This window comes from Callithrix jacchus, chromosome 11 (genome assembly GCF_049354715.1).
Source record: "Callithrix jacchus isolate 240 chromosome 11, calJac240_pri, whole genome shotgun sequence".
Classification (NCBI taxonomy): Eukaryota; Metazoa; Chordata; class Mammalia; order Primates; family Cebidae; genus Callithrix; species Callithrix jacchus.
The window spans coordinates 63,153,134-63,177,426 of NC_133512.1; the positions used below are offsets into that span (position 1 = coordinate 63,153,134).

The window sequence follows — 24,293 nt, forward strand, 5'->3', positions numbered from 1 at the left end:
TAACAAAACACATTTCTAGCATTATTAATAACCTTGCTTTTGAACAGCAATTCAAATTTAAATTTATAAATAAGGCCCAATTACTTTTTTTAGTATAACAGGGTACCGATTCTGTTGGGATGCTGAATTTTGTCTTTAAGTTTACTTATAAAAATTATATGGCTAAAAGGAATCTGAAAAACAATACCCTAATTTTAAAGATGAGGAAAATTCGCTCCAGAGTGATTTAAATAACCCCTGCTCAATTTACCCTATAAATAGCTATTGATTTTCTGTATGCAGTACTTACTCTGCTGGCTAATACATAACTGTAAATGAGCAGGCATGGCTTCTGTCTTTTTAGCCCCTATAGACTACAGTGGAGAGGCAGACAATTATAATAAGTGTGATGAAGGAAAATATAAAGAGTTTGGGGAGTACATAGCAAGAAGAACTAACCTACTATAGAAGGTCAGAAGTAGTATGAAATTTAAACTGATCCCTGAAAAGGTTGGAGTGGACCAGTGTACTGGGAAGTTTCATGGCCTAAGGGAAGGCCTGGAGAGTGAGAGGGAAAGATGGAACAAGAAGTGTGAGGGCAAAGCGATGAGACAGGAATTTCGACACACATGCAGATCACTGGGGCCAGGTAAACCATGTTTCAGGTATACCAAGAGCAATGAAAAAATCTTTGGAGAGTTTTAAGCAAGGATGACATGCTATGATTTCTATTTCTTGAAGATAATTTTGGCTAGAGCCAAGTGGATGAACTTAGAGGTGGGTGTGAGACAAGGTCAAAGAGGCCAGTAGGTGGCTCTTAACAGAGCCCTGGAGAGACACTATGGTGGCTTAACCTCCCATCTACAGATAAATGCAGTTGAATTATAGCCACGTAGAAAGTACTGATTTGATTTGTAAGTCTTATGTTGAAAGATTTAGAATTTTGATTGGTACATTTTCCTGTGACCCAAATTCCTGAAAAATAGCTTAAATGAAAGACAACTCCCACCTATTCCTTTATTAAACTAAGGATTTTATGCAGCATGCCTTTTTCTAGTGTAGAAAGCAAGTGATTAGCTTAATTGTTTTGTCTGGCATTTTTTTTTGCCCAGAAGCTAATTCCTACCTGCTAGGCACTATTCATCTTTATGTCTGTTAGATTCATTCCATGCTTCCTATTCCCATTGCCACTGCCCTAGTTTAGGCCATCATTACCTCTCACCTGGACTGTTGCCATAACCTGCCAACTCATCTCTGTGCCTCCCAAACCTTTATTTCCTCCTATTTATCTTCACATTGTGCTTCCAGATTCCCCTGCTCCAATGCCTTCAGAGATTTTCCTCGGCCTACAGGAGAAATGTTAGCCATAATTTTATCTGCTCTGAAAGCTTTATCTTCTGCCCTGACCCCCATACACTCTACTCTTAAACTAAGCCAGGTTACGTGATGCTCCCCAACAGTTACATCCCACACTCTCTCTGCTTTTGCATCGGTCTAGAATGGAATCCTCCAATTCCTGAAGTCTTAACAATTTTTTAGAGCCCAGAAGAAGTCAATTTTTCATGATATCTTCTACAGTTATGTCAAACAGAAGTATTATTATCCACTTAGGGGTCTCACAGGCAAGCTCCTGAATTTTCCTGTTACTGTAAGATACACACGCACGTATCTCATCTCTCCTGTAAGGTTTTACCTTCTATGGAAAGGCACGGTCTCTTATTCTTTTCTTTGTCTTCCTCAGTACCTTGTCAGTGCCTTGAAAGTAGCAGGCGATCATTAAGGATTTTTATCATTAAATTGAAGTCACTTTTTAAAGATAAATTTTTATATATTCTGTTTGAGATCCAAAATGCCTACAGAAAAAATGATACCATTTATCGTTTAAAATTAAGATTATAACAATTCTTTTAAAGTGTGATATGTGAAGGGACAATACTAACATTATAATATTTTATGTTTCCTCATTAAATATGTGTTAAATGATCTATGCATTATTATAGACTCTGCTAAAAACGACAGACAAGATCTTTATTCTTTTGGAGCTAATTTTAGTCAGGGAAACCTGTAAATGTTTTAGCCACATCTTACATTATTTTGTAGACATTGATTTCTATCTTTATACAGGGAACCCCCTATAAAATTGTTTTTCTTGCTTATAAAAAAGTAATTTTTGAAACTTAGGCCGTATTATTATACTCATACATTCAACAAATAACTATTAGTATATTAGAACCTAGGTACTTTGCTAAATCCTGGTATTAGCCAAGTAGAAAAAAACAGGTATCTAAGCAAGTGAGTGTATTATATTTCATATATCCTTTAGTCCAAATATGTTCACAAAATTGGAAATAGTTATATAGCGTCACAAGTCCAGGCAAGGTGACTGTAATCCCAGAACTTTGGGAGGCTGAGGCTGGTGGGTCACTTGAAACCAGGAGTTTGAGACCAATCTGCCCAATGTGGTAAAACCCCATCTCTACTAAAAATACAAAAATTAGGCATGGTGATGCGTGCCTGTAGTCCCAATTATTTAGCAGGCTTAGGCATGAGAATTGCTTGAACCTGGGAGGCAGAGGTTGCAGCAGTGAGCTGAGATTGCACCACTGCACTCCAGCCTGGGTAACAGGGCAAGACTCTGTCTCAGAAAAACAAAAACAAAAACAAAAAACCGTAGCATCATAAAATGGGCTGGGTCTTACTCCAGGCTAGGAAATAATAAAGGATGAGAGAAGGACCAGCTAACTGCTTTGATGCTTTGGCAGTTGAGCACTAAAGAAAGAGAGATTGCTGCATTGGACTGGTCCATAGGCCTAGAATTTTTCCTGCAATATTATATTACTGTTTCCTTTGGCCTGAAGGTCAGTCATTACTGAAAGAAATCAAACCACATGAAAGGCCTGGAAGGGAAACAGGACCCTAAAAGTAAGAGTCTGTTGAAGTGAGCTGCTGAAGAAACTGAGGAGGTGTGGTCAGACAAAAGAAAATTTGTGTTGAGGGAACTGAGGTGAAAGACCCTCAGCAATAGTGAGAGAAGTCAATACACACATACACACACATACAAAGAGAGTTAGCCTTAAAAATCTTGGAGTCTAGTGTAAAGTTGGTCAGGTAAGAACCTTTTTCCTGTAACCATCCTGTTTTTGCCTCTCGCCCCTAACTTTGGAGGATTCAGAACTCGAGTAAGAGTGACAGAGAAGGGTCGATGAAACGCACAGGACAGTTGAGCTTTCGTTTTCAGCTTCTTACCTGAAAGAGGCTCCTGTTGGGGATAAAGATTCAACTTTAGTGTTCAAAATTTCAATTATTACATAATTGAGATGTTTGCAAGTTAATGTTTATTGCTTTATTACACAAATGTAATATATTTTACTGAATACCTTTTAAAGAGCAGTTAGAAATAAAAATAAATTTGCTCTTTAATTTTATTCCACAAGTTACTATTCTACCTACCTGTTAATTATGCCAAAGCAATATTTTACTAATCAGGCCTACATACAGAGCCTCATGGATATTTTGAATAAAAATTTCTGTCATAGAACAGATTAAAAAAATTATTATTATGGACTTAGATTAAGCAGGACTTTAAAATTAGACTTAAATATAGGTTTGTAGAAAGGAAGAAAACACATTCTAAATAAAGTCACGACACAAAGATACTCAGGTGTATATTTGGTGCAAATAGAAAGGGCTGGAAAGACTACATGTTGAGGATGATAAATTGTAAAGATGCACCAGGGACCTGATGTAAAAGGCCTTAATGGCCAAGTGGGGAAGTATATTTAAGTGATACTTATATTTAATGCTTTTAACATCAGGGAATGGACTGGAAAAGTCAGTTATTCATCAAGTTTAACCTGGTAGTGACACTTCCTTTTCCAGCTTCTGTCACTTTTGTATATCATTCATTCAATTTTCTTCATACCTTCTTTTTTCTTTTTTTTTGTCTATTTAGTGTAAGCTAAAGAAAATTATTCTACACTGTAGTTGTTCTTGCTGTAATATCTCTAGAACAGTGATTGAATACACCGTCATCAGATATGTGCTCATCAGAACATCATTACATTTCTGATGAGTAAGTAGTTGTATAACGAGAGGGAGAATAAAGGAGATAAACTGTGAAAGATTGAGAGGACAGTGATGATAACCTGGGCTAAGGTTTTGGCAGTGGTAGGAGAGAAAAGAAGTTGCCATACTCTTTAAGTTAAGAACAACAGAGGACCAAACAGAAGGACCAAACAGAAGAAAAACGTCATGGGCAATTCCACAATTTTGAATGATTTTGCAGAGAAATAATGATGTCCCTTTTAGAATAAGGAAATAAGGAAAGCGCTGGTTATGGTGACAGTGAGCTTCTGGCTTTAGATATGTAGAGACTGCTGCGTGAGTGGGAGAGTCCAGTAGAAGTGACATCATCAGGTAGAAGTACTGTAACCATCACAGCGGTCAAGAAAGCCAGGTTCTGCTGAGACACAGTGTTACTTTCAACAGTTTAACAGTTGTGTGTCTGAGATGCCTGAGTTTTAAAATATTCAAAAGATTAAAATGTTTGGAAGAGGGGCGTGTTTTGTCTTTTGTTGCTTTTCTCTTCATGAAGTCAGCTAAGTGTGGCATTCCAGTGAAGGCAAAGATGGAGCACAGAACCCCTAGAAGGTAAAGCTGGTGGCCCAGGCTGAGCCTCCCCCTCCCTGCTGTTAGTCCCTCACTTCCTCTTCAGTATTTTTCTCATGTGGCACTGAATGCTGCTTAGGAAACTATCTTTGGCAGTATTTGTGAGGATTGCCAGCTTGAGCTAAGCAACCGTTCACTTGAACGAAGTGGACACTGAGTGAAAAATGTGTAAGTTGCCAAATGAGGTCCTTCCTCTGCCCCCAGTCTGCAGATTTAGAGGGCAGTGGGAAGAGTTGTGAGGGAAGTTTTCCCACATTCCCTAGTTCACAGGGGCATATTATAAAGACAATTCGAGTTTTAATAGTGCCATTATCTAAATCAAGGAGAATGTCTAAGAAATAATTTTTTCATTAATGATACTCTTCAAACATCAGTAACTTCTGTTTCTAATATATTAATATCCTAATGATAAAATACAAGATAAAAGATTAAAAATGAGAAGCTTCCCTAATAAGAACATCCAAAAATTGTATATTATTATATGTCTTTGTACATCTTATGGGAACTTGCTCTCGGTAATAAAGGAAGATTTCCTTTACAATGAAGATAACCATGAGATTTCTAGAAAATTATTAAATTATTCATACGACTCATAGAAACTGCTTTTTTAGTCAAGCTTTATTAGTACGTAGGCTAGAAGAATTTACTTTAGATGACTGGTTAATCCAATTAGAATGAGCTTGCTATGGAGAGTAATTTGGTACAAGAAATTCACTGGATATTCTGTGGATGATTGTCATTCTATGTGTAATTGTTATTGACCAAACATTTGTGTTGCTCCAAAATTCATGTGCAGAAGCCCTAGCTCCCAATATAATTGTATTTAGTAACAGGGCCTTTGGGAGATGATCAGGTTTACAAAAGGCCATCAGAGTTTGGCCCTCATGATGGAATTCATGTATTTGTAAGAAGAGGAGGAGAGCGCAGAGCACTTTCTGTTCCTTCCAGCTATGGGAGCACAGAGCAAAAAAAAAAAAAAAAAAAAAAAAAAAAAAGCCTGGGAAGAGGACTTTCACCAGGAACTGAAACTGCTGCATCTTAATCTTGGGCTTTGCAGCTCCCGCAAGTGTAAAAAAATAAGTGTTTGTTGTTGAAGCTACCCAGTCCATGGTATTTTAATATATCTGAGCAGATTAAGCAATGTTTCTTACATCCCAAGAATAATCAGAAGTTTATTTAATATATGGATTCCTAAACTTCAATCTATATGGTATTTGTTTCAATTAGCCTGGGATTCATGTGTCCCAGCATTCTTCATTTTAAGTAAACTTCAAAGTGCTTCTAATGCAAGCTCTCTGGGCAATAAGACACTATTTACAGCAGAGGTAAGTAGATGATTTTGTTGTTGTTCAATACCTGGGAGAGTGTAAAGGAAAGGGAGAGGTTAACTATTCTTTGTTTTTCAATTTTTTTTTTTTTTAATGGAGTTTCGCTTTTGTTACCCAGGCTGGAGTGCAATGGCGCGATCTCAGCTTACCGCAACCTCCGCCTCCTGGGATCAGACAATCCTCCTGCCTCAGCCTCCTGAGTAGCTGGGATTACAGGCACACGCCACCATGCCCAGCTAATTTTTTGTATTTTTAGTAGAGACGGGGTTTCACCACGTTGACCAGGATGGTCTTGATCTCTTGACCTCGTGATCCACCTGCCTCAGCCTCCCAAAGTGCTGGGATTACAGGCGTGAGCCACCGCGCCAGGCCTGTTTTTCAATTTTTTTTACCCTTTCCTACTTCAAATGTTCCAGCCTTTCCCATTTGAGAAGTGGACCTAAAACTATATGCTTCCTTCCTGTCTTGTTATATCACATAACAAACACAAATTTAGGACTTCAGAAGAAAAAAAGTAGAGTGTGAGCACGCTAACACCTCAATCTTTTTCTTACCAGAGCTTTATTAGTTCAACAACTACAGAGAAGGTTTGTTTCCTTTCAAATTACTGCGTTATGAGTGTCTAGGAAATCATAGCCAAGGAAGGACTTGTCTTAGACAAAGTCATGAAGTAGGTAAAATTTCAATACATTAATTGTTCATGCTGCCTACTCCCTACCAAACTGGTAAAGTTAGCTTTTCTGAAAAATGAGACTATAAATTCAGAATGTGTTGGAGAATTAGTACACTATGTGGTTCTAGAAATATATATTCTTTAGTACTTCTTGGATGAAATACTTCAGTATAAAATTTGGAAATGTAATGAACCAAGAAAGGTAATGAAAAAGATATTTTGGGGGTTGGGAAAGTGGGACTCGGTATTCTGCAAAATATTTTTTCCCAAGGGGAGGCCTTGAACAAAATCTATGGAAGAGATGTGTTAGACATCTTGCCTCTTAATCAATTTTGAAGTTTGGTATGGTCTGGCCCCCAGTGTACTAGTGACCAGTATATGTGGATTCCACAGAAATCACTGGGATTACTGTATCAGCATGAAGAGGGTCTCTGCTTTTTCAGGAAAAACAAGATGTTCCGAAATAAAATTAATTGTACTCCGTAGATATAATTTTCTCCTTGAGGCAGATATAAATTCCACCTGTGTTTGACCTTGTAGTGCCATCTCTCAGACTGGCATATATTCTGACATGTTTTGTAAAAGCAGCTTCCATTATGTTGCATTCACTAACAAATGGTTCACTGAAACTGTTAAGCAAAATATTACTAATAATCTATCTGCTATGTATTATTAACAATCAAAAGAAACAGCCTCCACCAGATGGAGGGGCAGATCTGTGATATCTGTTCCTTTTTTATGTCAATTAATTACTCTAGCACATATCACAAAACAGAGAAAGACCTTCAAGTAAATACTTGTTTCAGCTCTTTGGTGTGAAAAGAAGTATAAGTTCATGCAATTAAGACAGCAGGCTTCCTGTCTGTGGGAAAGCACCCAGGTCAGAGAATAATGAGACGTGGGTTTTCCTGGAGCAGCACTACTAACAGTCTTTGGAATCTCCAGCAGGTCACTTTGCATCTCCTATTCTTAGTGTGTTTAAAATTTATAATCCCTGATCCTTTTCAGTTTCATGCTGTTGTATATATTATGGATAAATGTCCCAATGTGTAAAACACTGAGAGTTTTCTTATATAAAGGTGAACCATTACTACTCCAGCAGGGTGAAGAAATTTGAAAAATTTGCTAGACTGCAAAACCTTTTTACCAGCTTGTTTTCCTGGTGGAAAGTAGGTAGGTTGTAAGAGGAGAGAAACATCGGCATTGTAGCCTCAGCAAAAATCCTGTTCACCTCTATCTTGGCTTTTTGTGAGACTGTATTCTTGTCACTGTATTAAGTTTTACAGGTGGTAATGGTCTTTGAAATCAGGCTCCGAGAAATATATTTTCCTCACATTTTCAGACCTAGTATTTATTTCTCAGCTTGTATCTATAATCTTTATAGGCTTTTCTATTTTAAATTTTTCCCTTAGTTCTAGTTAATTATAAATAATGCTTTAGTTTATTTCTTCCATTTGCATGTCTCTGCATCTCAGAAAGGATAGTCTCTGGAGTGGAGAAAGATCTTGAACCTGGGGAAGTCTATTCTAGACTCCCTTTCATTGATTATTGTTTGCCTTCCTTACCAAAGCATGCCCCTCTACTCGGAGCTCAGAAAATACTTGTTGAATGCAATGAAGCCTGGCAAATAATAATAATAACAAAAAATAAATAAATTGTGAGGCAGTATTTCTTGGTAGTAAATAGGCCTTCAAATAAGAAAGTAAGTTTTGAATTCCAGTTATTGCCTTGTTAACTGCCTGAACTTGGGCAAGTTACTTTATCTTGCTGGGCCTCCATCTCCTCTTTTGGATAAAATGAGGATCCCACTACCTACTTCACAAGGTTCTTGTATAGCAGGGTTCTTAGCACAGGGCTGTTGGTCAATAATTATCATCTATTATTTTGACATATTATTAGTTTTTTCACCTCATAGCATACAACACTCGCCACAAGGCATCAGAGTATATACAACCATTTAAAATCCTTTATATGATTACATCTGTTAAATGGAGGAACAGACTTTTTCATTTGGTTGATAATTCTGGCAACATCTCTAAAATTTCAAGTTTGATTTTTTTTGCAACTTTACACGTTTGTGAAATTTTGTGTGGGTGTGCACATTTTTTTGTGTTCCCACTGCATGTCCTATATTTTGTTTTGGTCAAATAGGTACTTAATATTTATTGACTAATTGTTTCCCTATTAGCTACCTTTTCTTATAATAGATTCTTTCTTAGGGGAATCTTCTCAAATTTTAAATTCTTAATATTCCCATGCTACATAGATAGGTTCTAAGTTTTTTTTGGAGTTATGTATCTAGCATCATGGTTTTGATTTTTTTTTATCTGTTTAGATATTTATACTCTTTCAACTTAATTTACTCAAGTGTGTGTGTGTGTGTGTGTGTGTGTGTGTGTGTGTGGTGTTTGTACAGTCAATGATAGCGAAGTAAATTCTGATAAGGAATTAAAGATCAGACTTACTGGGCTTTTTGTGGATGTGCCTTCTCTGTATGTGGCTTTATTTTCAAACTGGTGCCTCAGTCTGTGTTTGCATAGCTTATATCAGAATGTTTTCCGAGTTTATTTCTCTCTTTAAGGTACAGTGTGCAATTTCCAGTTCCGTAAGAAGACTGCTCAGTTTGACGAGGAAGTCTTTGTTATGTGTAGGCACAGGCTTTTTTGGATGCCTCTCTGTTCCGGAGAGAAGCTATAGGTATATTAATGGCCTACATTTTCTATACCAAGAAAATGGATTTTTCTTTTGTTTCCAAAGAAAATCATTTTGTGGGTACTCACCACTATGTGATGAATGGCACTATAAAAATACCTTGGGACCTCTGGAGGGAGAGTACTTGTTTAAAAGTTATTTATTCCATGCGGTCTAATTTCATTTGTTTAAAAATATGTTGACTTTTGGAAAGACATGTCCTTTTTGATTCGTTAACCTAATCGCCATGAATGTTTCCTTATACCTTCAAATGCTCAACAAGCAGTAAATAGGACAGCACTAGGTGGTGTTTTTAGATGCTGATTCACCTCCCTTTTACTCTAATTTTTTTTGACTTGCTAAGTGTAACCTAGGAACTTATTTCCTGATTTATATCATTTACTCCTCTACTGTCTAGCAGAACTTGTATTTCAATGCCTGGAACTTAGAGGAAACAATTGAGTGGGATGGTGAGTCTACCAAGATATTTGCTTAAGAATCTTAAAGAAGCCTACACACGGATGTCTTGGAACCAGATTTTAAGTGAACAAAGTGAAAACCTGTTTTCTTATGTGTTTTTTTCAGGATTTTCTATTTTTAAAGTAACCTTCACATATGGTACCTCCATATATATTGAAATACATTCCACATTGATATATGCATGATGTAAGCTTACTTTTCATAATGTAGCACAGTGAATAATTTAGCCTTAATTCTACTGGGTTTTCAGACTGTTTCAGTATAAAGGGGCTACTGCCAATTCTAACAGAATTACTATGTTGTGTTAACATACACATCTAAACCATATACACTATTATGTTCCTAGCACATTCTATTAGTTATGGAAATCACTTTCATTTCAATAGTGGAATTTACATGACAACAGCTTCTGGGGCTCAGTGAAGCATCGGACCAGCATGTCACAGAATTCCCTTGTAGTGTGGGCGTTGACAGGGTTCTGTTGCAAACAAATTTGCAATGAAAATGTCTCATAATGTGCATCCACATAGGATATTACTCAGAAGGTATCACCTTACTATTCACATAGGTCATTAATGTCAGAGAAGGTAATTTCTTCACTCTACATCAGTACAATAAATAATTAGGAACATGCAGTTATACACACATAAATGGTGTAAAAGATCTGTCTTTGCTAAATGTTTATTTAGCAAAGATGTCTGGATACAGAATTGTCATCTTTGTGTTCTCTCCTGTAACTGTGTGAAGGTTTTGTATTTATAAGAATTATAGAAATGTTGGTTGAAGAATCTGAATCAGATAAGAGGATGAACTAGTCCAGAGGTGTTATAATAGGAATTAAGTAACAAGATAAAATAGAATCAGGGAAAAATTAAGCTGAATATCACAATGAAGTTCTTAATAGGAAGAATCGTTAGACTGTGAAATAGTCTTTCAAAGACTCTGGAAGAAGTCATTACATGATCCATTTGAAGTCAGACTGGACTGAAATACTCCAAAAACAGTAGGCTATGGGGACCAAGCCTACATTAGAAGTAGAAAGAGGGATATGAGGTATTAGTTTCTGCCGTCTCAGTGATTACTATGATGATATTCCTTTTATGTGTTCAAACTTGGTAGATAATCTTCTATCATTTTATGCTCCTTTTTGGGAGCAATTTCAACAAATTCATCTAATGCAGTATTGGATGCATTCAGTAGAATCTCAAAAGAGGCAAGAATGCACAATAAACTCAGTTTAAAATAGCAAATTGAGACGACTGTGAGTAAACACATACTCCTTTTTTGAGAATTACTCCTGGAGAAACAAATCTCACGCTGGAACTTTGGCCACATTCCAATGTGCGTAAATGAATCCTGCCCTCCTTGTTTCATGATAGTGATTAGGTATTAATTTTCATTTCTTTTGTTTAGTGAAATGTTGGGATGATGTTTAGTGCTGGAAAACAAGTGGAAAATTCATCCCTAAGCCAATGTGCTACATTTTGGCAGGAGGTAGCTAGTATCCTGGAAAAAGATTATGCTTCGTTTTGTGACTGATCACTATTAAAAGAATGGACAAGAGAGACAACAGTTTTATTTGGAAAAAAAGATAGTTTGACACGAAATAAAAATGAGGATGATGTACCCAGGGAAGTTGTAAAATGTTATTGCTGAGAATCTTTCAAAATAAGACCCATCTCTTCAATTATGTTATTCCAGCTATTACCTGTCATAAAGTAGAGAAGTGAAGCAGGTGACCTTTTGACAATTATCCCAGTTATTTTCTTCAATACAAATATTAATTTCCACTTAAAGATAATGATCACTTTTTTGTTAGATTTATGTTTGTTGAACTTACCAATTTTAATTGAAGTGACATAAAATCAAAGATAAGCTCATCATTTGATATGTGTAATTGTGGGATAAATCATCTGATTTATACTCACTTGTTTTCATATGTATACCACAATTTTTTTAAAAGCCCATTATACCAAATAGAGTGGGTCACAGAGTATATTTTAAGCATTTATAATATTTTTTTTGTGTGTGGTTTTTCACACATTTTCTCATTACTAATCATATATTTCTGAAGTTTGAAAAATACCATTCAATTTAAATAAATAGAAAGGTGCTCATTTCCTTCAAGCTCTGAAGTGTGGCCTATTCATTGTGCCAGCATAATTTTCTATGATTTAGGTTTCACACTTCATTGGTAATGGCCTAACTCATAAAACTACAGTTTTATATCTAGATATATAGTATCTAGGGGCAGGAGGGGTTTCAATGCTAAGAGATATAGTTGCCATATTCTTCTTCAGCTAATAAAGGTAAGTATTCTGGAATTTCACTGTTTTATTTCTGAAATTGTAGGTTTCAAGACTTCTGTTCCTCATTTTCCATCATGAGCTCCTGCGTTACTCTGAACATAAGATAACCTTTCAGCATGTTTATTCAAAGTATCTATATGTTCCTGCTTGGTGATCAGAATCCAATAGGATGGACAGGTGTGAGAAATCTTTGTAGATATAAATCACTACCCATTATGAAAGGAAAAATATTACAGTCATTTCTGGTGTACAATAACTTCCAAATATATTCATATTCTATTGGGCTGCTTTTAGGAACAAGGTAAATAGGAATATAAAATCATAATTATTCATTGGAGTGTCCTAAACATCTTTGGTAGGAACTGTTATTGGTAGTTTAGCATAATGCCAATCTAGATCATTTTAGCCTATATTAAATATGCTCCTCCAAACAATTAGAGCTCAGAGAGGAATCTTAAAATGTGTGATCAGATAAACCAAAGTAGACTTCACCCCCACAAACTCCCCTCCACCCATCACAAAGAAACATACTGTAGCTCTGTTGAACAGTTCTAAGAAATTCAAGCAAAGAAACTCTAAGGAACTATTGTTCATACTTAGCTCACATCTATGTCAACTCACATTAACCTCAACTTTGAATATTCCAATATGTATCTACATATAGACCCCAAACATATCTACTACTATTCAAGTAATAGTAGAAATATTTATAAGCAAATTAGTTGAGCCCTTAACCACCCCGATCTTTAGAGGTGTACAGCTTTATTTGCAGAATTTACAATATCTAAAATAAAGTGGGAGATGCTGCCTTAATATATTTACCTAAAAGTGTTATACCTTAGAGAATCGTCCACCTTTGTTGACCCCAGGAATAACTAGAAGAAAATTTAATGAAATTCTTAAGAAACAAGCTTATTGGATATATCACCTAGTCTATTTTTGGATCGCAAATCTCCCGCCCTCTCCGAGTTATCTCACTGTCAGATAAGAAAATGGAACAGGGTCGATGAAAAGATATGCTCCCTGTCTGGCTTTTCGATTTTTCACTCAAGCCAAAAGGAGTAAAGGGCAGCTAGTTAAGGTTCCTTTCCAAGCGTGCTTGCGGGAGGGCAAACCTCTGGCCGCCTCCGGCTTCAGAGCTTATCCAGACTGTGTGGACCAGGTCCCGCTGACCGTTGCCCACCTCTGCCGGCAACCTCCACACCCACAAGAAACCGCCAGTATGTCAGCCAGTCATCGCGCGGATTCCTGTGCACAAAACCTTAGGGAGCCCCCAAATAGAAACAAAATCTGAGCCCAGAGCTGAGATGGAGGTAGTTGGCTGCTGAGACTGGTCTCTTTGATGGTCTGTGAGGGCTAGTTGGTCCCTCCACCTCTCGCACCCTGGCTGTAGATCTGTGCCCTGAAATCTCCCTCCTCCCAGACACAGACGTGGGCGCACACACACAAACTCTCACTCACGCACACCCACATCGCCTCTGCCCTCCACCCGTCCCACTCCAGGCAGTACTGTGGGGACTGGTCCACGCTCTGCCTCAACTTTCCTGGCTGCGCCTGCCCCACGCGCACCCGAGCTTCTGCGCCCAGGCTGGGCGCCCTCCAGAGGGACGCGTCCTCCTCTGGGCCCCCCTTACCTCGCACCGACAACTCCTGGTAGGAACTGGAGCTGACCGTGGTGGCAGCGACGGCGGTGAGCCTGTACCCGGGCTCTGGCTCATGGTGGGTCCTCCTCATCCGACACAAAAGAGGTAGCTTGCTGGCTTTGTCCTTTCCAAATCCAAGGGAGAACTTATTTTGCCCTCGAAATGGCCAACTTGTGCGCGCAGCTTCCTGTCACAGTGCCCCCTGCCCCCGCCCCCTCCTGGCGGCACGCTGGACCACTGCCCGGTGGCAGAGCATCCAGGCCTCCGAGTCAGTGGGGAGTGGGAAAACGGAGGGTGGAGTAGAAGAGAGGGAGGAGGTTGGGGAAAGGGGGGACCCAGTGGTCTTCCGTGGAGGGGAGGGGAGCACTTCCCAGCCGAGTCCCCTCCTCCTCCTCTTATCAGGCAAACCCACTTCCTAGGCGTGGAAGCAACTTTCCTTCACCTTGACCAAGCTGAAACCATTGCCTCTAATTGGGAGTCTGGGCAGAAGCACGGACCTCCTGGCATCCTCTCCTTTTCATTCTTTCTTCCCTGTCACGTTCTTCTTTTCCCTGTCCCCCTCCCCCACCCTCTCTCCTTTTATAGGGGTGTATCTGCAGAGTCTTCAGTGAACCAGGGTACCTAGACGAGAGGATTATTATACGCAAAGGCGGGGTGGCTTTGCTGACTCCTTTGCCTCACTCTGAAATCCTTAGGCAGTGCATGCAAAGGCCAGCGAATTTCGGAGTGGGGTGAAGGGGCATGGGGCGGTAGGGAGGGTGGCGGCTCCAACTTTGAAGCCCTGCTAGAGCTCTTGGCTTTCGGGTGAGGAGGGACTAACTGTCCGGGGAACTCTCCTGTGGTCCCTGCGCAGGGGGCTGACCACAGGCGGGAGGAGACCCGGAGAGCAGGAGCAGAGAGGGAGCGTGAGAGCCAGGGAAGCCGGTGCGCAGCTCAGCCCTACTCGCAACTCTACTGCACTCTGCGAGCCGCTGGAGAGGGTTTGTGCAGAACAATCTCTGGGTCAGGCAGGAGGGAGACGCTCCTGTTTCCTAGCAACCCGTATCAATCTTGTCCCTCTGAAGGAATTCGATTGGACAGCCCCTGGAGAGAAGCCACGCCCATCCAGGAATGCTGGGCTGCTGCTTTTTCGCATTCTCCCAAATTTCTTGGGTGGAATAAGATTATAGCGGAGTGCTCAATTATCTTTCTTTTTATCCTTCTATGCTACCACCTCGCCTTCTTAAAGCTAACCCCCCCACCTCCTCATTAGTCCTTCTCTAGTCCTATTATGGTTGTCAGATACAGTCAATGTTTCCTACAGAACCTCTTCTTTCTTCTTAAAATTAAATAAATAAATAGGAAATCGATGACGTAGGCACAAAAGAGAAAAAGGCACACGGAAATAGCTTTAATAGGCTGCACACTACAGATAAAATCCTAAAGGTAAAATATCAGGCATCTTTCTATGTATAGAAACACATCCTGTTTAATTTCCAAATTGAAACTTCATTAATTTTTGTACTCTAATATACTAATTTTGTATTAACCAAAGACTGAATTATATGAAGCCAGACACAATTAAACTTAATGCTTTTAATGCTACATTTGGTCTTTAATATTTAATGTTAAGTCGTTTAACAACTGCTGTCTTTTGTATAGCCAGAACTTCTGAACTACAGAAATAATTTAACCTATTGATTCTTTTAGAGGGATACTGATATTTAAAAGACTCATGTACTTATTTATATATTTCATAGTGAACTTCACTAAATCCAGAAATTTGAATATATTAAAAAATAAAATTAAATCGTGAAATGCTAAAAATACAGAAGTCCCCCTTTCAACCTTATTCTTTCTGGAATGCAATTGCATTGTCAACACACAAGCAAAGTTACTCTCCTTTGTGTTTCATTAGTATTTTCTAGCATGTATTGTTCACTAAAAACATATTCAATCTTTATAGGAAATGACTTTTAACAATGTCTGCCCCACAGACAACTGTATATCAAGGGGCAATGACATGAACATGAGGAAGATAAAGATTTATACACTGCAAGGCTTCAGATCCTCATTAAGCCATGTGAGTAGATTTTGGTCTCTTTCAGAATGTTCCAGAAGACATCATTTTGCACTTCTATGACCTTGTCAGAATTAGTTGGGATTGAGAGAAGTAGAAGAGATCTGATGTTTTTGTCTCACACACAAAAAAGTAGCTAATGTTTGCACAAAGGAAAGTGCTGATGAACTGCATCCCCATAGTCTGTATTTAGCTGTTAATTAAGGCTTGTGATGAGTAGTGGCTGAACTGCTGAGGCAAATTATCAATCTGTTATCAGATAAGGCCTGAGGAGACACTTCTTTCCCCTCCCACACTACATCATACACACAAAGAAATGAAGGAAAGGGCTGCTCAGCATGGTAGAAACAGATTATCTCCATGTGAATCCTGAATTTTCATCACTTCCTACCTGTGTGAACTTGGGCAAGTTTCTTAACCTCCCTATATCTCAGTTTCATTATCTGTAAAATGGGAATAATAATTGCTCATACCTCAGAATTTTGAGGATTAGTAAATCTATGTAAGCAGCATATAAATATTAGGTACTATTATAAATCTCTGGCTTATGTAATAGTTGACTAATGGTATTTTAATTGTTGAGCATATAGAATATTTAGTTCATAGCAATTGGTCTTCACTGTTTAAACTTGTCATTGATTGGGAATATAGTTTAGCTTAATGTATGTTTGTTGGTGTCTGTGTGTTTTCAAGTTACGTTTAAAATCCTCAAGGGTTACATCTAAATGAAAACCTCTGACTAAATAACATGTCAATTAAGAGAGTTCATTCTCCCTCTCTTCATACCCTCTCTAATATCTAGCTGGGCTCACAATCCTAGCTTCTTAAGTACATCTGATATAGCAAGTTTGTCAAATATTTCTCAAGTGAAACACATGTGTTTGGGCATCTAGATCACTCTTTATAGTTCCTATTTTTATTAATTTGTTTAAATGTCACTAATTCATCTCCATTTGTTTGAATGACTAAATCATGATATTTCCTCTTAGGACTCTTTACCATTAACACTCTGACTTCTTTATACTGACTGTTTAACTATGGCCTGTAGGCCAGGAACAGTGGCTCAGGTCTGTAATCGGAGCACTTTAGGAAGCTGAGGTAGGTGCATCACCTGAGACCAGGAGGTTGAGACTAGCATGGCCAACATGGTGAAATCTCCTTTCTACTAAAAATACAAAAAAATTAGCCAGGCATGTGGCAGATGCTTGTAATCCCAGCTACTCAGGAGGCTGAGGCAGGAGAATTGCTTGAACCCAGGAGGCAGAGGTTGCAGTGAGCCGAGATCACACCACTGCACTCCAGCCTGGGTGGCAACAGTAAAATACCATCTCAAACAAAAACAAAACAAAAAAAATAAGGCCTGTAAATTGTCCCATCATTCATCCAGAATAAATGTTGAAAATGAAAGTACTGTCATTAATTACAAATGAAATGGCTTCCGTGTTCCTATTCTGATCCACAGTTCACTCTCACTAGCATTCTCTTTGAATCAAACCCCTGGTGGTCAATCCAGAGGTCAATTTCATTGTTGGTTACTACTATCAGTCAGGAATGAACTGTTTGGTCACATAGGGCGATCAGGCATCCAGTTTATGCAGAACAGTTCTGGTTTACATCTGTTGTCTGAGTGTATTCATAGTCTTCATTTTATTTCTCAAAAGTGTCAAGTTTGGGCATTAGAGTACATGGCTACTTAAACCTTCTAATTAACTGTCCATACCTCTTATTTCAGCCTTTACTTGCTTCATCTGTCCTGTGACTGTTAAATTCCTCTGTATAACTTTTTAAAGAATAGGATTGATTGATCAATTCTGGGGACTTACAATTCATATGTCTTTGCAAATACATAATATACATATATAATATTAAAATTCTCTTTAATTTACTGATAAGCATGCCTCATTCAATTTTCAACTTCTTTCAAAAATGTTTCTCCTTAGAGCATCTGTAAATTCTGATTCTAATTACTGTTGCACTATATAACAATATATGTATTCTAGTCTTGATTTTGACTGAAGCTTCCATGCAAAGAGGAGCAATTACTCTCTATTCCAAAGTGAAAGTTGTTAGACCCCTTGTGCTGGATTTGAGTAGGGTATCCCTAATCCATGTGGACTATAAGAGAGTTAAAATCTGAAAATCTGAGAAAGGTAGGGAATGAAAGCATAAAGAGTTTTTGGTGTGCTTTTAAATATGCAAGCCGAGGGTGAGGGTTTGTATACTTCCACCTTGCTTCAACTCTAATGAAGTGTGCTGCTGCTATAGGAAAACCCTTGCTATGTTCTGCTGGAGTTGCGGTGATGTAGTGAACTGCTTCACAGCAGAGAAATATAAAACACTGTGTCTGAATCTGTCTTTCAGAGGACTGAAATAAAATAGGTCAAGTAACTGCACTTCCCCTTATGTCAGGCAAAAGGGATGTGTTTCCTATATACTCTATGTGGGTAGAGTGAGCACAGAGCAGGAGATGTGTTTTCTTAGTCTCTACCCAGAAGTACTTGGTGGAGAATCTGTGATGCCAGTAGACTGTCTGTGAAGAGCGCAGGGCTGTGGTAATGTCACCTTGTAGGTTGTGCTCTGCACAAAGGCTCCTCGTTGAGAGGTGAGAAGGAGCTGCTTGCCCAGTCTTGTGTATAGGGCTGTATCAACATGGTGGGAGGGCACCTGTCTATACTTCATCAATCTGGAGGTGCCATCTTTTTATAATTCACATAAAGGGTGGTGGGAGAAGGCTGAAGGAGAAGTGCAAACAACCAGAGGCTTGGGGTACGGTAGTCAGTGGCCAGTCATGAATGCCTCACCAGAATCAGGTCAGAGTTTGCAGTGAGAGATCCCCAGAGCCTGAGGGTCTTCAAAGAACTGAGTAAATTGGGATCAGGAAAGTCAACTTTGAACACCTGCAAAGCCCAGGAAAATGTAATGCTAGACCAGTACTAGACAAATAGGATTTTTCTTGGCTGCTTGTACCTTCTGTTTGTGACCTCTTCAACTTAGAGGGATCAAAAGCTCCAGCTGCTGATTAAGGTGGAGGGAGAATGAGGATGAGGAAGCCGGCTGGGCAGAAAGAAGAGCCTGCCAGGTCCTACTGCAGGCTGCCTCTAGCTGCCTTCGGAGGCTGGGTAAGGGGAAAAGTGTTAGCTCAGGTGAATGTTAGAGTTTTATTACTCTGCCTTAGACCTGATTCTACTTGAGTCTGTGGCATTTTCTTTTTTTTTTTGACTGAAATGAAAGAAGGAGTGTTTTTGTTTTTGTTTTTGTTTTTTTGAGACAGAGTTTTGCTCTTGTTACCCAGGCTGGAGTGCAATGGCGTGATCTCGGCTCACCGCAATCTCCACCTCCTGGGTTCAGGCAATTCTCCTGCCTCAGCCTCCTGAGTAGCTGGGATTACAGGCATGCACCACCATGCCCAGCTAATTTTTTTTTTTTTGTATCTTTAGTAGAGATGGGGTTTCACCATGTTGACCAGGATGGTCTCGATCTCTTGACCTCGTGATCCACCCACCTTGGTCTCCCAAAGTGCTGGGATTACAGGCTTGAGCCGCCACGCCTGGCCAAGAAGGAGTGTTTTATCTAGGAACAATCTGAAAGTTGAGTCACTGACGTTGAATTACATCCAAGGGGCTAGAGATGGATAAGCCCTATAGGCTGGATATGCAGGGGCAATAGGGGGAAAAATAAAATTGTTTTGTGGTGCTTTATGAGCCTCAGTTGTTAGGTATATAAATGTTCCAATCAGTGCTTTGGATCTTTCGATTTTTTTTCTCCTGATCCTCACAAGGAAAAAATAAAGGAGTAGTCCTTATCTATTTACTATTGTTTGTTTTGGTTTCTGTTCTGCATATTGTACAGTAAACAGAAGAATTAAGGTTAGTTCTAAATGTGAATGTGTCAAATATTAATATACGTATAGACCATAAATGGCTGCTTTGAGACATTTTAATTTTGTATCATTATGAATACAAATAAATAAATGCAAATACATATTAATACAATTTGGGGATTACTTGATAATAAGAATCACCAGTAATAGAGGTGCCTGTGTATTTGTCTTCCATAAATAACATGGGTACCTCATGAGGGCAGGCACTATGGCTGTTTTCTGTTATAACCCCTGTACTTATGGAAATGATGAGGATGGCAGAGAGGAGGGAAATCTTCCTCAGTAGACATTTGTTGGGTGAATGAGATAAACTTTAAAAATTCAAAGTTCACCTTGACATATTTTATTGAGGAAACTGAATCGTGAACATAGCATGGACTTCTGAATTTCTATATAGAAGTAGTTTAGAAGTGTTAGTCTGGTTAATGAGACTGTAAACTTCAGGAAGAAGAGTGTGTTTTTACCCATATAGCTATCTTGACTGCCTAAAACTGTAGAGCACAGTAGGCATCTAAAGAATGAAAAATTAAATGACTGAAAGACCTTTCTAGGGGTTTTGTCTCAAACTGTATGTTTATAACATGCAAACTCTCTTTAGTTTTAGGGTTTTTCAAACATTTTTTTTGAGGATTGAGGGTGGGATAATAGGACTTGATAAAGATTATCAGTATTGTAGGGGAGTTAAATTCTCTAAGCACAGTCACTGTTTGGAGGGGTTAATTCATACAGATGTGTGTTAGAATCACTGCTACTACTTTGGGATTGTGACTCCAGTATAAATAAATTATGCAGAACACAAGCACTGAAGGAGCTCAGAAGACAGAAAAGCATGTTAACTGGGTTTACTTTTCCACCTACAAATTTATTCTCAGAGATTTTTGAATTGCTTTTAACTGCATATTTTAGATATAATATGTTTATAGTATTTATTTCACTCTTATGCTGATTATTTCCTTCTTGATAATTCAAATCTATTTTTCATGCCCCAAAATGATGGTTTACTAATTGTATCCTCTCTAAATCAGCCATTCATCTCAAAGCAAGATCTGATTAGTTATGTGTGTATGTGTTCAAGTAACAGTCATTGGAGAGGATCGTGGGCCAAACACTATGCCAAGTATCTGGTATACCAAGGAGGTAAGAGGAGACCTCTACCCTTGAATATTTCTCCTCTGATAATGCTAAGCAGACATGTCAACAATTTTTTAAAAATATAACATGATTGAATATATAAGAGAGGTCCTTTTTTTTTTTTTTTTTTTTTTTTAGACAGTTTCACTCTTGTTACCCAGGCTGGAGTGCCATGGCGCGATCTCGGCTCACTGCAACCTCCGCCCCTGGGTTCAGGCAATTCTCTTGCCTCAGCCTCCTGAGTAGCTGGGATCACAGGCACACGCCACCATGCCCAGCTAATTTTTTGTATTTTTAGTAGAGACTGGGTTTCACCATGTTGACCAGGATGGTCTTGATCTCTTGACCTCATGATCTACCCGCCTTGGCCTCCCAAAGGGCTGGGATTACAGGCGTGAGCCACCGCGCCCAGCCCCAGAGAGGTCCTTTAGGAAGAAGAGTGACCTATATATAATGGAAAGTAAACTCCTGAGCTCAAATGGCCTTTTAATTATGATGACCCAAGGCAAGAGTCTGCTGGCTCATGAATGCTTAACTTGAAGACTCAACTTTGAAATACGTGTATTTGAGAAAGGGAGTGTATTATTAGAAGGGCTTTTTGGCTTAAAGTAACATATAAGCTAACTAGCAATGACTTAAACAGATAGTGCTCTTCTAGCTTGTTTATTTTCACAAACCAAGACTATGGAAGTAGGCAGCTTTTGAGGTTGCTTCAGTGGCTCAGTGTTGTCAAGGCCAGCATCTCTGTCTTTTCCTTTATGTCACAGCATGCTACTACAGGTCCAGCTATCACAACATCAAATCAGGAGATAGAAAGAAATAGGACCAGCAGTGTAAGCTATATTTGCCCTGTGTATCAAGAATGCATAATCTTTCTCAAAACGACATATCATAGTATTGTTTATGTCTCACTAGCCAGATCGGTTCATATAATTGCTTGTAGTTGCAAAGTAGGTTGGAAAAGTGTGTAAAATTTTTTTAACCTCTTAGTTTAAGGCATCGAAGGAGAGAGTGAATGGGCTTGGCTGTTGGGCCAACCAGCTAACCAGCTAGCCAGTAGTGTCTCACTCAGGGAGTAATCTCACTACTTAGCTATTCTCACACCTTTTCTATACTGGAGATACCTTTCTAGCCCATATCTTAGATATTGATGTCTGAAGCATGACTGCACACTGAGATACTTCTGCTGGTTTTGTTCTTCTGTTTTCTTTCAGTAATAAATATTTCTTAAGGGCCTACTCTGTGCAGGCAATGTGCTATATTCTGGGTATGTAAGATAGATTAGTTCTTAGTGTGATGGAACATATAGCCAGAGAAATACTTTCAATCAATATGGAACTTTAATTGTGGAAATGTTCCAACCACAGCCCTTATAATTGGAAGATGTCACAAGCCCTTAGTATTGTATTTCAGATAATTTTAGTCTAATTCATAATATTCTGCTTTTTGACTTTCTTTGGTACTTTGAAAATATTCTTTTCATTAAAAACAAAAGCAAACAAAAAATCTTCCATTACTATCTCTTCATTTGTTTCCTTAACATTTCATATATTTAAACAATATTTAATAAGTTCTCCAGGTTCATAAATGAATCTATTTTCCATTGTGAAGGGGAAGGTACCTACTTGGGAAAACTTTGCTACGGAGCAAATCAAGGTTTTTAATAATGAAGATTTTTTTTTTTCTGATTTAGTGCAAGGATATCTTAGGAAATATTCTTGGTGGAGAAATCATATAAATATAAATGTAAGACAGTAGAATTTGCTATCATTTTTGGGCCAGAATTTAAGAAAATAAATTCAAGATTTCAGGAAAGTATTTTTCTCAGAAAAAGCATATTTACTTTAAATTATTTCAGTAATCGAGTAAAAACATTAATAAGGTAATTGTTTCTATTGTCTGGTTTAGTTTAGTAGTGGATATTTATTCATTGAGGGCCTGATGTTTCAATTAGCTATAGTGTCAAATTAGTAGCAACTTATAATGGCTCTACTATCTCAACAAAACTTTAAAAAAATACATGCTGCTCAAGTAAGAGTATGTCAGGCCAAAAAGAATGATTGGATTAATGTTCTGGGGAAATATTGATTAAAATTATGTGTTAGTCACTATTATGTATTAGTTAGTAACTTATTATGTATTATTCACTATTTTTCCTAAAACATAATGATTTTGATTCTAAAAGTTGCAGAATAAATGTGCTCTTATTAGTTGTAATGATTATAGTGAAAAGTTGTCTTTCTTATGGTTTGCGGGGAGGAAAATGCAAATGCCCTTCATCTCTTGCAATAATAAAGTTGCTCTTACCCATCCTATTTCTATGGAAGGGTATGATTTCATAACTTGATGTTTGAGAAACACGTATGGATCAGAAAATTGCAGAAAAACAATGAATGGCTAACAGAAAAGTCAGCTAGTATGGTGCCTCCCAAACTATTTTTTCTGCCCAGAACCCATGACAGATAATGTTGTCATTCTCAAAGGTAATCTGGAGCTGTTTTTCATTCCATGGTTGTGTGTAATTCTGTTAAAGGAGGAATTTGGAATGCAGGTGAACAAGAGCTACTTCATTCCAGGAACATCCTTGTATCCCTGCTAGTTTACATAGAAAGTAAAACATTCAGCAAAGTAAAACATGTAAAAGCCTTGTCACTTCATTATAAAATAAAAATGCAAATTTCTTCCATTCTTTTTCTTCTTGCAGTGTGAATAGCTGTGATAAATTTGTAGTTCGTGGTTTTCCTCAGAGACCCATTCATATTTACATTATTAATATTCTTCCTTTGAATAGCACTTTTGAGCTTTCAAAATGCTTTCACTTATAGGTTTTTCCAAAACCCCTTGAGTTAAAAAATATATATATCCTATTGGTCAGGCACGATTGCTCATGCTTGTAGTCCTAGCACTTTGGGAGGCCGAAGTGGGCAGATCGCTTGAACTCAGGAATCTGAGACCAGCCTGGTAACATAGTGAGACACTGTCTTTTCTAACAATACAAAAAAGTTAGCAGTAATGGCATACTGGTGGTCCTAGCTACTTGTGGGGCTGATGTGGGAGGATCACTTGCTTGAGCCTGGGAGGCAAAGGTTGCAGTTGAGCTGAAATCATACCACTGCATTACAGCCTGGTGACAAAGCAAGACCCTGTCTCAAAAAAAAAATCATACTGTATATATTTTCTAGATGATGAATTTAAAGCTAAAAGTAATTAAGTGGCTTAATAAATAGCTTTAAGGTCATATAGTAAAGTTAGTCAAGCCAGGACTTCAATCAAGCAAATTGATTTTTAATCCAGGATGTGTTCCAGTTATCTACCCTACCTCTCTTCCTCCTCTTCACTGGATGATACCTTTCTGCTGCATCCATCACAACTACAAACCATTCTGTATCTGTGGGCACTCTATATTTAGATTATTCTTTATGGCCCAACCTCCTCCTGCCTCAGAATTCTGA

General features: G+C 38.3%; 1 protein-coding gene and 1 long non-coding RNA gene across 20 annotated transcripts in view; one reads left to right on the forward strand and one right to left on the reverse strand.

Annotated features, from left to right (window-relative positions):
* GRM3 (glutamate metabotropic receptor 3) overlaps positions 1-13,907 on the reverse strand; it is a 226,045-nt gene extending 212,138 nt beyond the window's left edge. For all 4 annotated transcript variants that reach the window (XM_035253956.3, XM_035253957.3, XM_054237346.2 and 1 more), the window contains exon 1: positions 13,763-13,907. In XM_035253956.3, coding sequence (XP_035109847.1) covers positions 13,763-13,846 — 84 coding nt within the window. In that variant the 5' untranslated portion in view covers positions 13,847-13,907. The remainder of the gene's footprint in view (positions 1-13,762) is intronic.
* Positions 5,689-24,293, forward strand: part of LOC128928421 (uncharacterized) — a 257,323-nt gene continuing 238,718 nt past the window's right edge. For 11 of the 16 annotated variants that reach the window (XR_013524031.1, XR_013524030.1, XR_013524029.1 and 8 more), the window contains exon 1: positions 5,689-5,972. This is a non-coding gene — a long non-coding RNA (uncharacterized LOC128928421). Of the gene's footprint in view, positions 5,973-15,745; positions 15,834-24,293 lie in introns of those variants that run through there. The other 5 variants (XR_013524037.1, XR_013524035.1, XR_013524041.1 and 2 more) reach the window with 2 other exon arrangements.